This window comes from Dermochelys coriacea, chromosome 2, assembly GCF_009764565.3.
Source record: "Dermochelys coriacea isolate rDerCor1 chromosome 2, rDerCor1.pri.v4, whole genome shotgun sequence".
Lineage (NCBI taxonomy): Eukaryota > Metazoa > Chordata > Testudines > Dermochelyidae > Dermochelys > Dermochelys coriacea.
The window spans coordinates 103,468,142-103,486,576 of NC_050069.1; the positions used below are offsets into that span (position 1 = coordinate 103,468,142).

An 18,435-nucleotide genomic window follows, 5' to 3' on the forward strand; every position below is an offset into this window, starting at 1 on the left:
TTCCAGGGCCTGCCTGCAAGGGCAGCGAAGGAAGGGTAACGTGTGTGAATGCCACTCCCCGGCTCCACTCCCATTCTGCGGGCAGGCGGCCGCAGGGCCTCCGTCCCTTCCCCGCCGCGCGATTAGAACTCCGCTCCGCTCTCAGAATTCCACAGTCCCCGGATGTCACAGAGGCAAAGCCATCCCTCACCCGGCACCTCACCCTCCCTCCGCTCGCGAGTGCACGCGCATAACCCCCTGCCATTATCATGGGTAGGGCGCATGCGCCGCCGCCTCTCACTAGAATCACTTTTCTTGCCCTCGCGACCTGAGGCCTTTTGCGTTCGCGCGGGTAAAGCGCAAGCGCCTTTGCCGCGCGCATTTCCCTGCCTCCCCACGCTCGCGGTTCACGCGCGTGCGCGTTTCACTTGTCCGGCGCCTCTCCGTGCGGTTCCTCAGTCTCTGGGTATAGGGCCGGTACGTTCTTTCTTCGCCGGCCCCACCCTTCAACCGCCTCTTCCTCCGCCACCGCCGTTGCAGTGTGGTGGGGGGTGAGTGCGCGCGCACGCGCGTGTGGGGGGGAGGGGGCAGCCATGCCGAGGGGGCGGCCTTCCAAACCCAGCAGGGAGGACAACAAGGCCGGCGCCGAGTCAGGTAACTAGGGCGGCCGGACAGGCTCGATGCGCGCCGTGGGGTTCGAGACTGGGCCCATAGGGGCAGCGAAAAGCCTCCGCCGTGTCCCGCATATAGTCCCCGGATATGGGGAGGGCGGCCGGGTCTATTGTGTGGGGGAGGGGGAGCTAGGCCCTGCGGAATGATACTGAGCGGGCTGAGCCGGGGCCGCCGGCCCTGCGCTGTTCCTGCTTCGTTCAGTAGCCGCGGCGCCGCCGCATCCAGCCGGGGGCCAGCGCGCCTGGGAGCGGGGACTTCCCGGGGCCCCTTTGTATTCGCGTCGCATGGGGGGAGCTGCTGGGCGGGGGGGGGGGGTGCGCCTCCAGGCCAGAATAAGAAAGCGAGCCGAGGCGTGTAGCCTCCCCGGCGGGTGCCCGGGCCCTGCAACACCGGCTGGGCGGCGAGCGGAGCAGGAGCCGGAGCCGGACCGGGGACAGTTTGGCGATGAGGGGTCGCCTGTTGCTCTCTTCCCCCCACACTGAACAAATCCAGGCTTGAACTATGCGACCTAGCTATCGGCAGAGGCAGCCGTGCCGTGCGGGCTTAGAACTCGGGGCTCTCCTCGCAAGAAATAACTTTTAAGAGAGTTTTAAAACAGTCCCTCCAGGTGTGTTGAGCATAAGGAAACCATCAACATAGAGGTCACCCGGTTCTGCCTTTTCCTTTGGCCCTTTATAATTATTTATCATTGAACAGATTTTTTTTTTTCCAGGTAGTTGTCTTTGTGCATTTGATAGCACTTTTTATAGTCAATTTTCCCTTTTTATCTGGATCTTCCTCACAGAAACCAGAGAGGGAAAGCATGATCATAACAGCCCCAAAAACTAGCACAGATGCTCAGGTAGGTCTGTGCCTCTGATTATCTTCAGCTCGCTTTCAAAGTGATGGATTAAATTGCAGGAACCTGTAAGTAACAGAATAGAAGAGTCCCTCCCATAAAGTAGGGAGTTAGTTCATCCTTTGATGTACAGACATTCAACAGCACTCTTCCTCTTATCCAGCAACTGATTTTTTTTTTTTAAATTTTCTCTCAGGAGGTGGGCTAAATGTTTATTATTTTGTGGGATAGATACTCCCTAATCTTGAATTAATTTTTTAAACTCCCTTAAAAGTTCTTAACTCTATAATGAAAGATTTTTTTTGTTTTGTTAGATATTTAAAAATCGCACTCAACTTTTGAAAATATTATTTAATATTGATTTTTTTAAAAGTTGAACTGAGAAAATTCTGCAGTAGTGTCTTGGGTCCTTATCCTGCAAAGACTTAAACTGTACATGTGAGGACTCCTGCACCAGGGCCTTCCACAATACTTGAATCTCACCCCGGCTCTCCTAAATTAAACTCTTATCTTAGTTGAAATATTATGTTTTTATATTGTTCATTATGCAGGCTTAAAAATAAAATAAATTGCAATATTTGGTAATGGAGAGTAAGCATGTATCCTATGTTCTTTCCACCCATAGTCCACAGATGCATATTATGATGTTGAAAGTTGAGTAGAAAATATTTCTATAGCAGCTGAATGATTACTGAACTAATATGAGAATTGGTGATGATTTAGGTTTTTTTGGGCATGGAAATGCTCTAAGAAGTGTCATTCATATAGCATGCCCTATGTCATCCATATAGCATAACTCTCTGGAGTTAGTTAATTGGAATAATTTATCAGAACTATGGATCTGGTCCTGCAAATGCTTACACATGTAACTTTGCATGAGCAATCACACTTAGTTAAATGGAACTACTTGTATGGAAAAATCAAATCTGCAAACATGCATTTAGGTTCCAAGTTCCGTTTCTGCAGGGTGGTATCTATGTGGTGCTCCTTGCAGGATTGGGACTTATGCTTGCAGAGAAAAACAGTGATGATGTGCTGTGAAACAGGAGATATGTACTAACGAAGAATGTTATGCTCTGTGTAGAAAAATCAGACAGTGCAAGTGTGCCACAACAAGTTTCAGCCTGAAAGCACTAAGACTTTTTTTTTTTAAAGCAATCATTTCTGCTGTTTTAAACTAAGTAATGCAAAAATAAAAAAAGACACTCAATTTTGATTTTACTACAGATCAGCAGTCAGTTTTGTAATAGTTGCTTTTGGTGTTTTGAAAACAAAGCAATTATCTGTATGTTTTCTGTGCATCTTTAGTAATAGCTTTTATATGGATTTGTATGAGTTTCAGTGCATGTACTTTATACACTTAAAATGTATACACAAGGCTTTTGAATAATGGTAACATAAATGGGTAAAAATGTTTGTCAAGCTTATAATGCAAGCTGACCAAAACAAAGACATTCAAACTGTATGAAATTTCTGACCTTCAGCCTTAATATGATAAAAGTATCTCCAATAACATTTAATTCATAAAAGCGGCAAAGTGTCCTGTGGCACCTTATAAGACTCTTTGCTGCTTTCACAGATCCAGACTATCACGGCTACCCCTCTAATATTTAAATCGTACTTTGAACTCAGACCCGTACATTATTTAGGTATAACGTGATGTGCTGAGGACGGTTAACTACCAGTTGTTGTATAGGTTATTTTTTAAAAAGGTATATACCAATATTTCTCAAGAACAAATTGTAACTAAAAATGCTAAGTTTCAAAGTGTAAATTAAGCCATGTAATACAATGGATGCTGGTTATTAGCCAACTTGATAATTTTTAGTTATTAGCAATTTTTTGTCAAGAACCTATCCCATAGACTTTAATGTTAATTGGATTCATATATTAGCAACTGTCATGCTGCTTATTGACAACTTTTTTGATAACCTAGCGCAAGGATCGGCAACCTTTGGGACGTGGCCTGCCAGGGTAAGCCTCCTGGCGGGCCGGGCCAGTTTGTTTACCTGCTGTGTTCGCAGGTTCGGCTGATCACGGCTCCCACTGGTTGTGGTTCGCTGTCCCATCGGCTTGGAACGGCTGCCAGCACATCCCTCAGCCTGCACTGCTGACCTAGCGTCCCCACTTCCTGCGGAAAACCTTGGCTACAGGTTTGTAGGGCTACAGGCAGGGAAGGAAGCACTGGGCTGTGCCAAACCCGAGCTCCTAGTGTCAGGGTAGGGTGCAGCTCGGAGAGTGCAGGGAGAGGTACTGTGCAATTCTGCAGACACTCAGTTCTACCTTCTCTGCTGCTGTCCTGACCGCAGCCTCCCTTACCAGCCTTCAGCACTGAGACTTCAGAAGGAGTTCCCAGTTACCTTCTGTGTGGGTGGCAGGTCCCTGGCTGTGGGGCTTTCCGCCTTGGCTGTTGTTTCAGGCATGGGCCTTTTGTTTGTTGGCAGCTTTAAGATAATAGCAACTTCTTGCTTGGAACCAAGAAGTTGCTAATAAGTGGCATCTACTGTATAATCGTGAATGAAGTATGGATAATTGGCAGATTTATGCAGAGAAAAGGCAATTAACTAGAGCTTGTTAGAAAAATTGTGACAATATTCTTTCAGTGGAATTTGTTGGTTAGTTGAAATTGGTTTGATTTTGATGGGACTCGGACAGAAACCAGGTTTGATTTCAGTGAAGCTTTGAAAGAATGCATGGAGGTTTGCAGCCATCTCGCCTGCATGGCTCCTAAGAAGCCTGAGCTTTCGGAGTCTGCAGCTCTAGGGCAACCTGCCAGCAGATATTCCAGGGACCTCGGGGCTTCTAGGGTATGTCTGACATCTGTGGCTGGTCCAGGCCTGAGCCCAAACATCTACATTGTAATTAAACAAGCCCTTATCCCGAGTCAGCTGGCACAGGCCAGCCACGGATTTTTAATTGCTATATCGTTATACCCCTAGAGTCCAAGGCTTCAGGGGATCAGGGAGCTATGGGAGTCTCAGCTCTTTGGCTCCTTAGAGGCCTATAAGGTGGTCAGAACTGAGAGCCTGGAAGCCTGGTCCGAGCTGGCATCCCTAGGGCTTACAGGCTCCCAGTTTCTTGTTAGCCTCAGGCTGAAGGGGTTTGTGGGGGCACCAGTTTCCAAGCTCTTGAACTTTCAGTTTCTACTGTGTCTTTCAGGCTACCAGGTAGAATTTTGTTTAGAAAATATCAAAACAAAATCTTCTGACTTTATTTTTTTAAAAAAAAAGGGGGGGGGCTTTTGTTTCATAGAGCTTTTTTAAAAAAATCTTTGTTTTATTTCCAAATTGGAATTTTTTTTTAACCTCAATGCTGTACAGAACAGAATTGCTGTTCTTGGCCCAGCTCTGCAAGTAACTAATCCATATGTTGATGTTGAGGCTGATTTGTACAGAAGAAACTGAACAGTGTATGTTATAATATAGAACAACTGTGCTTTTGATGTGTCTCCTTCATTGATTGTTAATAAACATCACGAACAGCAGATAGCTTTAGTTTTCCTGAAATTGGGACTGTGTGTTCGTTACAGGCTAAGGGTATGATTTCCCCTGATTAGTACACATCCTTGCGCAAGTTCTCGTTAGTGGTAGGGATAGGTTGGGCTTTTCCCTGACCTACTTCCCTGTTAGGCTGTGTCATCTTTGGGGAGAGCAAGGTAGGGGCTTGACTTGCTCTAATCCAAGAGTAGGACCTGGGAAAAGATGCCTGCTTTTAGAGCTGTATAGTGGGGCTGGGATCTCAAGGGTCCCACAGGACCTGCTGCCATAATAGCAGGAGCAGGTAAAATGTACTTTGCTTTGGGTGGGATCAGGTGGGCAAAAACAAAACAAAACACATTGTGGTAATTTGCAGGAAAATACTAAATCTTTCTCATAAACAGAATTTCAGTAATGTAAAGCAGATTTTTTTTTAATAAAGATTTTATTAAAAAACCTAGGGAGCTCTCCGCAGCCACGCCATTGCAGCTTTCCTGACACGTTTACTGGCTGGGAGTGCAGGAGCCATCCCTGTTCAGCAGCAGCATGGCTTCTCCTGTGGCTTGGGGCTTATAGTCCTTGTTGTGGTCCCAGGCAGTCCCCTGCAGCCTTGCTGTGAAACTGAAAATTGAAATTGCTAAAATATCAAAGTTAAAGATAAAAATCGATATCTGTCAACATTCTAAAAGAATAAAATAATGAATTCTGCCTACACCATTCATATGGAATAGGAGGTGCATGTCCATACTTTACCATTGCCTTGAGGCTCCTGTTTGGTTCACATATAGGCGAGAGAAGATACCGTCTCTACTGCTTACTCTGATCCCCAGCCTCATTTTTTGTTTTTTCTTTTGGGGTTTTCCTCCTCTATAAATAGGTTCCCCCTCCTTTCTGCTATTCTTAGCTTTCCATAAACAACTGCAGCATGATTCATTGTTGCCTGTAATCTCTGAATAGCAGAAGAGAAACTGACAAGAGTCTTGTTTGTTTCTCTTTGCTGCTGAGTATATGCTATAATCAGAAGAGGAGGTATTGAAGCTGTCTGCATATTGGGAAAGCATTTTTTTATCAGTTTACATTGAATATACATTTAAAAGATTATATTCACAGAGATTTAGGCTAGAACAATTTTTTTAAATAGAAGCTTAATTATACAGTAAAAAGAAAAGGAGTACTTATGGCACCTTAGAGACTAACAAATTTATTTGAGCATAAGCTTCCGTGAGCTACAGCTCACTTCATCAGATGCATCCGAAGAAGTGAGCCGTAGCTCACGAAAGCTTATGCTCAAATTTGTTAGTTTCTAAGGTGCCACAAGTACTCCTTTTCTTTTTGCGAATACAGACTAACACGGCTGCTACTCTGAAACCTGTAATTATACAGTAGTTATTGAAAAGAGCAGTTACTTCCCTTATAGGATCTGTGGCTCTCCAAAATGTAGAGCCCAGTGATGTTACAAGCTACTGTGCTGAGGTGCCACATTTTCACTGAGTGTCCATTAGGGGGTCAAGATTGTGCTCCACACCTCCTTGAGCTTCCCCTCCCTAGGACTTCAAGAGCAGAGCAACCCTAACTGTCACTCAGTTCCTTCACTACCCACAATCCAAGATATACAAGACTCCAAGCTGTAGGGAAGGAGGGAGAGTTGTAGGATCCATGTGTTCAAAGAGCCACACTTACTATAAAGTAAGTAACAGCTCTTTCTTCTTTGAATACTGCACATGTGGATCCCACTCATAATTACCTTAAATAGAGTTGGGATCCAGGAGTTATTCCAAAACAGACATTTGATCTAGTTGCATTCGCTAACTAGTAATGTTTTGTAAACATATGAGCTGAAGACATTATCAAGGGCACAAGAGCAAACTATCCCACTGCATAGGAAAGATAAGAGGTATTGCAACAGACCACCGTTGCTTAAGTGGGAGATCTTCAATGATCTGAAACTCAAAAAAGAATCCTATAAAAAGTAGAATCTAGGTCAGATTACAAAGGATGAGTATAAACAAATAACACAAGTATGCAGGCTCAAAATTAGAAAGGCCAAGGCACAAAACGAGATTAAATTAGCTAGAGACTTAAAGGGTAACAAGAAAACATTCTACAATACATTGGAAGCAAGGACAAGGTAGGTCTGTTACTCAAGGAGAAGGGGAAAACAATAACAGAAAATGTGGAAATGGCAGAAGTGCTAAATGACTTTTTTTGTTTGTTTTCACCAAAACGTTTAGTAGCAGTTGGACATCTACCTTAATGAATGCCAGTGAAAATGAGGTCGGCTCAGAGGCTAAAATAGGGAAAGAACAAGTTAAGAATTACTTAAATTAGAATAGTCAAGCAGCTGACTGAGGAGATATCTAAGCCATTAACGATTCTTTGAAAAGTTGTGGAAGATGGGTGAGATTCCAAAGGACTGGAGGAGACCTAAGGGTTTAGATGGTGCGATATTGGTATGGGCGTAGAGGTCAGAAGACCTTTATATGATCCTTGATTTAAACTCATAGGCCTGGTCACCAGAAGCTCCTGGAGATTAGATTCCAAATCTTGAATTGTCCAAAATGGACTTGGATCGAGAATTGGACTTCTTATAGGAGATAGCACCACTCCTTGAAAGCTGCCTTGATCACATGTAGCTCTTTGTTCCAGATATTGTTTATTTTCCTGCTGGGTTAGTTTTTGAGGATAAAAAGGATGGGGGGGGATATCGCATGTTAAGATAACACTTAAGATAACGTGGCAAATCAACCGTTAGTGGGATTGGGTGAATTAGGATGGGGGCTGAGGTAAACGCTTTCTTCAGTCGTTCAAAGGGCAACTGAGCCTCTGTGGATCAAGCAAACCAGACTCCCTTTTACAGGAACACTGTTATGGTTGCAACCAGGCCAGAGAAACCTTTAATAAATCACCTGTAGAAATTTGCCAATCTTAGGGATTGCTGTACCCTGCGTATTCCATGGGTGTGGCCTAGACCTGGGTGCATGGTGTGTCCCTTGAGCGAATCAATAAATCCCAAGAATTTCACTGTTCTTATCGAACTTCCATTTCTCGAGCATCATGAAGAGTTAGTTTTGGTGGACTCTCCAAGACAGTGCACACACAATGATTGTGGAGGTCCTGACTTTTGGAGAAAATGAGGATGTCCAGGTAAATGATGACAAATTGGTCCAGCATATCCCTAAATATGTCATTTGTGAATTGCTGGAAGGTCACTGGGGCATTACACAACCCAGATGGCATGACCAAATACTTGAAGTGGTCTTCCATTTTTCTACTTCCTGGATCTTGACCTGGTTGTAAGCTCCACAGAGGTCTAGTTTTGTGAAGATCTTGGCAGAGTGGAGTTTTTGAAACAGCTCAGTAACAAGTAGTTGTGACCAGATGTCTAGAATGGATCACACTGAGAATGCCACACTCAAGGCAGACTGTGAGAAACAGGGCAGACAACCCCCAATATTAGTGTTTTAATCTATAATTAGATTCACTATACCAGTAGCAAAAGAGCTTATGTAGCATAATATTCGTTAACAAGAAGCCAAACACAGTCCCCTTTAGGCGTTCCAGCCATTTCTTCCCATCCAGACAGTGAGAGGTTACTGAAAACCCAGTTCCCCAGACATTAGTTTCTACTAATCCTAAAGGATCAGACACTTAGCCCCATGTCAATATATATTTCATCTCACCCAAATATCACATTGTCACCCAATCCTTAGTAAACTAAGAATTTATTAATAAAAGAAAATGTGGTTAAAAGATCATAATTGCAAAGTACTTAGGTCAAGTTTGTAGCAGTGATGGAATAGTTTGGTGACTTTCAAAAGTCTGGTAACTTCCAAAAGATTGGAAGGTTCTTAGTCCATTGTTCAAAATACTCCTTTTAGTTGTAAATCCACAGTCCAGAGAATTGGAGCAGGAATGAGAGAAAATGGAGATGTCTCAGTTGTCTTTTATATCCTCTACAATGGAAATTTACTGTCTCAAACAAAGCCCACAGCCCCTGTGTATGGAAAGTTACTGATGAACTCCAAGGTCACTTGTCCATATCTCATGCCCTTACATGTTTTGCTTGCAATCTTAGGTGTACTTAGGAAGAGCTGTCTGGAAAGTTGATTCTTCTTAATATCCCATCAAGCTTGAATTGCTCCTAGGGGAATTCTGCACTACTATGCATGCACAGAACTCATGTCCAGCACAGAATTTTTTTCTGCGCAGAAAATACATTTTGCCCAGGAAGTGCTACTGTTCTGCCTTTTGCCCACCAGAGGCCGCTGTGGCACCAGAACAGCCAGCAGCGGGTGACCGGCAATAACAGTCAGCAGCTGGCTGTGTGCATCACAACATCCTGCCTGCAGAGCCAGGTTAGGAGGTACGGGATATGTGCGGGGCGAAGGAGGGGGCAGACAGAGCGGGGAACATGGAGCTGCTGGGGGTTCACAGATTGGGGTTCAGAAGGGCTACTGGGGAGGACAGATTGGGGTGGAGGCTCAGGAGCCAGTGTGGTGGCAGCATTGAGCCAGGGGCTGAATGGAGGGGGTGGGATGGGTTGCAGGGCCACACACTTGGAGGGGTGGTAGAGGGACACACACCACTGAATGGAAGAGGCTAGGAGTTAGTCAGGGTCTGCATGGAGGAGTCTCCCTAACAGTCTCCCCCAACCCCCCCATTCCTCCATTTCATACTTCTCCCATCCCAAGCCTTTGCTCTACTTCTGAGGGGTGTGGGAAATATGTTTCTGTATTGTAGTTTGTTAATTACTCAAAGTTTTGTGTTCATTTGCCTATTAAGGAATTTATTTGTCAAAAAACATTTCCTGAATCTTTCTTTTCTTTTTCTTTTTTTTGGGGGAGGGATCTGTATTTTTATAGACATACTTACTAACTGGTATTTTGAAATAAATGACCAAATAATTGAAACTGGCATGATTATATTGTGTTATTTTTGACAAAATACGCAGAATTTTGCAGAATTTTAAAATATTATATGCAGAATTTTTAATTTTTTGGCACGGAATTCCACCGGGAGTGTTGAATAGTCTATTCACAATGGGCTGGCAAGATTGGATATAAACTACCCTGTGCATGTCACCCCAAGAACAGATACAAAATATATAGTCGATATTCATAACTTCAGATACAGTGATGATACATGGATTTAAACAGGATAATCACACTTGACATATTACAACTTTTCCATTGACACCTTACATGTTATACTTTGTACAAGACTTGTTTCAGTTGTATTACAGTGGTAATATCAATGATATAAATCAGGGGTTCTCAAACTGGAGGTTGTGGCCCCTCGGGGTCACAAGGTTATTACTTGGGGGGTCGTGAGCTGTCAGCCTCCACCCCCAAACCCTGCTTTGTCTCCAGCATTTGTAATAGTATTAAATACAAAAAAAAGTGTGTTTAATTTATAAGGGGGGGGTCTCACTCATAGGTTTGCTGTGTGAAAGGGGTCATCAATACAAAAGTTTTGAGAAACACTGATGTAAATAGTCATCTTCAATTATATAGCATCACAATGGGTAACGGGTACTGGTTTTGGATTGTAGCTTGATAGTCCACACCAGGCCAAAGGGAGCCATCTGTATTCGCCACAAAGATCAGTGGGACCTCTGATGGGGACATGGAGGCGCAAATGAACTCTTTCTTCAGGTTTTCCTCAAGATAGTTCCAGAGTGCCTGTAGTTTGGGTTCAGAGAAGGAGTACAGTAGGATCTCCGAGTTACGAACTGACCAGTCAACCACACACCTCATTTGGAAACACGCAATCAGGCAGCAGCAGAGACCCCCCCCTTCACCCCCCCCCAAAAAAGATTTGACAAGGGTAAGGACTTCTGTGCTTGTTTCATTTAAATTAAGATTGTTAAAAGCTGCACTTTTCTTCTGCATAATAATGTTTCAAAGCTGAATTAAGTCAATGTTCAGTTGTAAACTTTTGAAAGAACCATAACATTTTGTTCAGAGTGATGAACATTTCAGAGTTCTGAACAGCCTCCATTCCTGAGGTGTTCGTAACTCTGAGGTTCTATTGTCAATGCACCTGAAGGGAACCTCTCCTCCTGGCTGGAGGTCAATAAGGCAGTCATAGCTGCGATAAGGTGGTAGAATGTTGGCTTTTGTTTTGTTAAACATGTCAGCGTAGTGTTGATGTTTAACAGGAATTCCTGGAGCCACTGGAGAAGTTGTGAGGTTTTCTAGGATCACCTTTGGATACTGTCTTCACACCTCTGAATTATTTTGAGGACTGAATAGACTGAAAAGGGTTGCTGTTCCTGGGGTGGCTGTCAGGTAAACAGGATTGTTGGCAAGATGGGGAGTCAAAGTGTACTGTGCCTGACTGCCAGCAGTTGCCCAGGTCATGGGCAACAAACTAGAGGATGCCAAGGACTACAGATAAATGCAGTCCATGAATTAACCCAAACTGAAGGACTTCATTGTGACCTCTAAGGATGCCATGTGGTGGGTGACCAGTCCCAATGAAAAGAGTGACCTGTCTATGGAATCTACTAACCTGGGGGAGTCCTTGTGCTGGGTTGGGGTATTGTGTGTTTGGGGAAATTCCAGATCCATGAAATTGGTTGAGACATCCAAGTCCACCAGGGCCTCTAGGTTGGTGTTGGGCATCACAGGGTGCTGGAGCCAGAGAGGGAGAAGTGTTGGGTGCTGATTGGGCATCACCAGGGAGCCGATGGGCAAGTGTTGGTGTGGGTCAGTGGGAGAGAGGAAGTGTCAGCCCAGCCTGGACCCCTAGCAGGGCTGTAGCTTTGCATTTCCTGATCTGGGCATAGATTGGGCATTGGCAGGGCGGTCTGATGCAGAGTCCTGGTTCCCTGTGGTGTAGGCATAGCCACGATGCCTGGCATCTGTCCTTTTCCTCATCAGAGAGATGGGGCCAGACGGTATCGACTTGCATGGGCTTGGGTAATGGATGATGGGGGCTCTGGAGCTAGCAGGACTGGCTGGAGCTGAGAGGACGCCAGCTCTTTTCTGGGTGATGTTTGGTCAGGCAGTCGTCAGTCCTGATGCATAAGTTGAGTCAGGCATCGAGGCCAGACAAGGATTCCACCTGTGCTAGTTCAGGTTTAATTTCACCGATTTAAGTTGAGCAGGAAATGACAGTGCTGAGTGTCTACTACCAAGTGTCAGAACTCCACTACATATTTAGCAACTGGCTGGTGTCCCTGTGGCAACACCCAAAGTGTGGTTTTGGCTGTGCTCTCTCAGCATCAAAGATCACCACCATAACTTGAATGAAGACCTCACATTGTCCCAAAAACAGGCTTGATTTTTCCAGGAGCAGAGACTCCCAAACCAGGGCCCCCCCATTAAGCAGGCTGATAGTCCCACTTGGGGTTGGTTAGTGGGGTACGACTGGACATAGCAGAAATAGGAGATGATGCGGACTTGGGAACCCACAGATTTTGTCATGCTTACCATTGAGCTTGTCAGGTAGAGGAAGCTTGGGCTCATGGGGCATGGGAGTTGGCACTAAAGGTGGCACGACTTGAGCTTGCGGGAGGACTGCATTCTATGCCTGTAGGGCAGTAACCTGGGCCTACAAGGTCTGTAAGTGTCCCGCTATCTCTGTCAGAAAGATATTGGTGCTGAGGATCAGAACTGTGTTACCTGGAGTGAGGCAAGGCTTGGGTGCAAGACCAGAGCAAGGCTGGGAACAAGTACACACAGGAGCTACAGCAGCTGTGGACAAATGCTTTGAGAAGCTACTGCTGGTCTTGAGAGCCAGCCTGCTGGCTTATCTAACCAATCAGACAGTGTAGCCAATCAGGCTGCCTATTATAAACCAGCTGTCAGTGTTCGGCTACCCAGAGCCTGGCTCTGTTGTGGGCCCTGATTCCTAACATAAAATGTGAAATAATTTTAGCTGAAGATAAATGAGGAGTTGGAAAGAAAATTGACGAGTTAATAAATTGATACAAAGTTGAACAATGCTTTTGGAATAAAGAACGGGTGAGGTCTCATAGTTGCTCTCCATATGAAAAACCATGTAGAGAGAGTTAATCATTAATGCTCCTATATGCTGAAGTAATTGCCACAAAGTGTGCCACCTTCATCGATAAAAGGTGAATTGGAGAGCTTGATAAATGTTCAGAATGGGGTTCCATTACAGAAGAAAGCACAGATTTAAATCTTTTTATGGGAGCAGTCTTTCTTACAGGAGGAAAGACTCAAACCAGGTTCCTTAGAACAGTGGTTCTCAAAGCTGGTCTGCCGCTTTTTCAGGGAAAGTTCCTGGCGGGCTGGACCGGTTTGTTTACCTGCTGCGTCTGCAGGTTCGGCCGATCACGGCTCCCACTGGCCGTAGTTTGCCGCTCCAGGCCAATGGGGGCTGCGGGAAGGGTGGCCAGCATGTCCCTTGGCCCCTGCCGCAGCCCACATTGGCCTGGAGCGGCGCGGGCCATTGTTGCACTCTATTTGGTACTATTAAGACCTCAGCTGGAGTACTGTGTCCAGTTCTGGGTGCCACACTTTAGGAAAGATGTGGACAAATTGGAGAGAGTCGAGAGGAAAGCTATAAAAATGATAAAGGTTTCAAAAACCTGATCTGTGAGGAAAGGTTAAAAAATAAAACCTGGGCATGTTTAGTCTTGAGAAAAGAAGATTGAGAGGAGACTGGATAACAGCCTTCAAATACATTAGGTGCTGTTAGAAAGTTTTTCCTAATAGTCTTTTCTTTACAACTATAAGCATAGCTGAGCACAGGAGTAGGTTCTTCTTCGAGTCATTACTCATGTGTATTCCCCATTAGGTGTGCGTGCTTGCCACGTGCACCGGTCCTGGAAGTTTTTCCCCAGCAGTACCCGTAAGGGGGGGGGAGCGCCCCCCGTGACCTCTGGAGTGGCGCCTGCCTGGCGTGGTATAAGGGGAGCTGCGCGCTCCCCCAACCCTCAGTTCCTTCTTGCCACCAGTGAAGATGCGTTGGAACTACTCTGTTCCAGCTTTGCTATAGTTCATCCCCAGAATTGTTCGTTTGTTCAGTGTTAGTACCTGTAGTTAGCTGTTTAGTTAGTTAGTCAGTGCCCCGTACCCTGGGGTTTAAGTCGTGCAGCTCTTGTAGGCATTCTGTGTCAAGAAGTGACCAGCACGCAGACTGTTTGCGCTATTTGGAAGAATAGCGAAAGGTGCAAGATTTGCTAGTCGTTTAAGCCTTGGACCAAAGGAGAAAGGGACATTAGGCTCCAAGACATCCTGATGGAGTTGGCGCTGACCCTGACTCCAGCATGCCGCTCCAAACTGGTACCTGGCACCATGGCATTGGTACGCAGCAACCCTCCAGTGCCATTGACCAGTCAGCACTGCTCCCCGTCCATGGGGCACGCCAAGAGGGCCAGGAAGACTCCTTCTTTGCAGCAGCACTGAGGGAAGTCTGGGACAGAGGCTAGGCACATGTCAGGCAGTCCTCGATCCTCACTGGGCCCCAAGCCTCCAACTCGCATTGAGCGGAGTAGCCCAGCCCCTTCGGAACAGGCCTCTCTGGATGCCTGGATGCCATCCATACCTGAAGCTCCAGGCGGCCCGGGATGTTATGTCCATGCCGGTGCCCAGAGTGCCGCCAATGTCGGCGCCACGCTCCAGAGTCAAGGCACCGCTGGGATCTCCACAGTTGCCTCCAGCCCGGTACCAGTCGAGGGAACGTTCCCGATGCCGTTCACTGCCCAATCACCATTTGGGGAAGAGTTCATGTAGATCGCCCTTGACGCCGACCAGACTGTCTGTCTGGGTTCCATCCAGCTGAGACTCTCGGCACTGCTCATCCTCAAGGAGCGAATATTGACGGGACCGCAGCTGATGTCACCAATGGTCCTCATCTCGGAGGGGGTACTGCAGTCAGTCATGGCACAGTTGTCGACACCGTTCCTGCTCGGACTCCTGATCCAAGTCTCCACCAAGACATCGCAGCCCCAGGTGTCAATTGCCGGCATCTCGGTTCATGGAGCATGCGTTACCACTGGCACTGGTCCTCCACATTGAGATCGCAGTCCCGTGGCCGACGTAGATCCCAGCACTGCCACTCCTCCCTGTCCAGAAACAGCAGCAGATCTTACGCCAGCCTGGCCTCCATTCTTAGCCGTCCTTCGATGGGCCAGGCCAGCCAACCCGAACAGCCGGCCCCGCTGGTTTCACAGCAGGTGCAGTGCACAGAGCATTGTGGCCCACTCAATGTACCAGTAGGCACCCTGGTCTCCAGCGCAGCCCCTGGTGGGAGCTCGCTCAGAGTCCAGAGCTTCGGAAGCGCCATCAGCCTCCCTCTCCAGACCCCAGAGAAAGGAGTCGGTGGGACGTATGTTCTCAGCACCGTGCCCGGAGTCTGACCAGGTGGTGGACCCTCTGATGTCGGCCGATACCCAGAGCACTGCACCGTCTTCCTTGCCCCGCCCGGAGGAGGTGATTGCAGCCTTGCCCCCTCCGCCCTGCAGGAGGACTTCAGGGCCCATCAAGAACTCTTAAAAAGAGTGGCAGCAAGCCTCCCATCTCCAGGCAGAGGAGAAGATAAACACGGACAAGGCCGGGTCCTCCTGATTGCCCCGGCGTGGCCTCACGGACTGCCCTCACGGACCTGGTGGTAGGTCCGCTGTGGCCTTGCCGCTCTGCCCGGACCTGCTCTCTCAGGACTAGGACCGCCTCCTCCATCCCAACCTAGCGACTCTTCAACTCATGGCGTGGCTGCTGATTGATTAGGTGGAGAGGAAAGGATGAGCTCAGAACAGATTCGGTGCATCCTCCTCAAAAGTAGATGGCCCTCCACTCACCACGCTTATTTGGCGAAGTGGTCCTGGTTTTCTAGGTGAGTGGTGGACCAGGGTGTCTCCCTTGTGGCCGCCCCAATCCATTTTATTCTTGATTACCTCCTCCACCTGAGGGCCCAGGGCCTGGCGCCCTCATCAGTTAAGGTGCACCTGGCAGCCATATTGGCTTTCCATCCGCCGGTGCAAGGGCACACTTTTTATTTTCCCATGCTATGACTGGCCGGTTCCTTAAGGGTTTGGACCATCTTTTTCCATATTCTAGACCCCTGGTCCTACAGTGGGACCTAAACCTGGTGTTGGCTCATCTCACGGAGCCCCCATTTGAACCGCTGGCCACGTGCTCCTGGTCTCACCTCTCGTGGAAGGTGGCCTTCCTGGTTGCAGTCACATCGGCCAGGTGAGTCTTGGAGCTCAGGGCCCCGACCTCCGAGCCGCTGTACACGGCCTTTCATAAGGGCAAGGTCCAGCTTCGCCCACACCCCACATTCCTCCGAAAGGTGGTCTCTGCCTACCAAGTGGGTCAGGACATTTTTCTACCGGTCCTCTGCCCCAAGCCTCATGCGTCCAGTGAGGAGCGCTGTCTCTACTTGCTCGATGTGCAGCGGGCTCTGGCTTTCTACCTCAAGCAGACCAAGCCGTTCAGAAAGTCCTCGCAACTGTTCTGCCGCCTCTGCTGAGCACGCGAGGCCCCAGCCGATTTCACTCAGCGGCTTTCCAATCGGATCACTTTGTGCATCCGTTCCTGTTATGAGCTGGCGGGTGTTCCCCCGCAACCCATTGTGCGGGCACACTCGACTTGGGCACAGGCCTCGTTGGCTGCCTTCATGACCCAGGTCCCCATCCAGGACATTTATGGGGCTGCCACATGGTCTTCGGTTCACACGTTCACCTCGCAGTATGCGATCGTCCCCCAAACCAGGGATGACGCCGGGTTCAGCAGGGCTGTCCTCTGTCCTGGGAACTTGTGAAATCCTTCCTACCGCCAACAGATATAGCTTGGAATCACCTATTATGGAATACATATGAGCAATCACTTGAAGAAGAAAAGACAGTTACCTTTTCCGTGTTCTTCGAGATGTTGCTCATGTCTATTGCACATCCTGTTCTCCTTCCCCTCTGTCGGAGTTGTCTGGCAAAACAGAACTGAGGATGGGGGGAGCACGCAGCTGCTCTTATACCGCGCGAGGCAGGTGCCACTTCAGGAGTCGCGGTGGGCACTCCCCCCCCTAAGAGTACTGCTAGGGGAAAAACTTCCAGCACCTGTGCACATGGCAAGTACGCACACCTATTGTGGAATAGACACGAGCAACATATCTTGACGAACACCAGTTATGGACAAGGTAACTGTCTTTTATCAAGGGGCATTGTGGAATCCTAGTCATTGTAAGTTTTTAAGAACAGGTTAGACAAACACTTGTCAAAGATGGTCTAGGTTTATTTGGTCCTTCCTTTCTCAATGCTGGGAGCTGTACTAGATGACGTCTCAAAATCCTTTCCAGCCCTAAATATGTATGATTGTATTACAGAACTTCATCTTTGTCAAAATGTAAAGGAAGAGTAAATTTACTAGTATGCATTCATATCCTTTCAGTCACTTGGAACCTCTAGCTAGTCCAAACTGCTTCATAGTGGAATTGGACTAGCGAGAGAATATTACACTTTTAATCTTTGCTAGCTGCCGAGTCCTCTTCTGATTGAAATTCTTAGTGTTGATTACCATCTGTAAATGGTGGGAGAGGAAGTTGGAGAGCAGAGTGGCCCAGAAGCTGCTGCAGTTAACTGCTGATAGACAGGAGGGCAAGAATAAGCCTGTGAGTAGATGGTTGCGTATTTGGGTGGGATGTATGTGCATGTAATTGAACATATTTGTGGATTTAGTGGGTTGGTGAGAGAGGAAGACAAAGTAGGGAGATAAATACAAATATGTGACTGGTCCTTGGGGATCATGTGCTTAAGAGGGGTGGGAGAAGTATGAAGAGACTGCTGACTGTTACTTATTGCTTTGTGAGAATGAAAAGAATTAAAAACAGAATTTTACCTACAAAATATCTTGTTAGGATAATATTTGGCTTCATTATTGTTTCTGGTTCTAACAGCACTTTGAATCCTCGTATTGAATTCTGGAAGTAATTTTAGTACATTTTTATATAGATAACTATATAACGGTTGATATATGTATGCATAAAACACTGCTGAATTTTAAAAAATGACTTTGCACAATTTGGCTCTCTTACTCTTCTTTTCTCTCCCCTCTCATCAATGCATCTAACTAGAATTTACAAGGACTGGTTGACTAGTGACTGATCTTCTTTGTATGCCACTTGAATAAGTGTGCTATCCCAAGTACAATAAGATAAAGGTCCCTTGTGATTGGAGCTGTGCTGCTAGTTTTTCTAAAAATTTTGACCACTTCAGGGAAGGAAATAGTTCTTGTTACTGGTAATGTTCACAAGCTACAGAGAATTTCTACAGCACTGAATGAATCTGTAGATGAAAGTATGCAAAAGGTTTAAATTTATAGAGGCTAGATATTTGTCATATCTAGACAGACTCTTCTCCTCCTAATTATAACACAATTATGTGAAGCAGAAATTAATCAGAAGGCTTTTGTTTTCCATTCTTCCTATTACTCTGCATATATAAATTTGTTTAATTTGTTCAGTGTTTCAGCACCATTCTGATGTGGCAAAGCACGTGCAAAG

General features: G+C 46.5%; 1 protein-coding gene across 10 annotated transcripts in view; it reads left to right on the top strand.

Annotated features, from left to right (window-relative positions):
- Positions 1-224: 224 nt before the first annotated feature.
- The window catches only part of ZNF236 (zinc finger protein 236), a 188,547-nt gene continuing 170,336 nt past the window's right edge, over positions 225-18,435 (top strand). For 3 of the 10 annotated variants that reach the window (XR_006278953.1, XM_043508220.1, XM_043508221.1), the window contains exon 1: positions 243-633. Coding sequence is in view for 6 of the 10 variants with exons in the window: in XM_043508220.1 (XP_043364155.1) it covers positions 573-633 (61 nt within the window). In the remaining 4 variants the exon portion in view is untranslated. Of the gene's footprint in view, positions 634-1,001; positions 1,558-18,435 lie in introns of those variants that run through there. The other 7 variants (XM_043508219.1, XM_038390763.2, XM_043508224.1 and 4 more) reach the window with 6 other exon arrangements.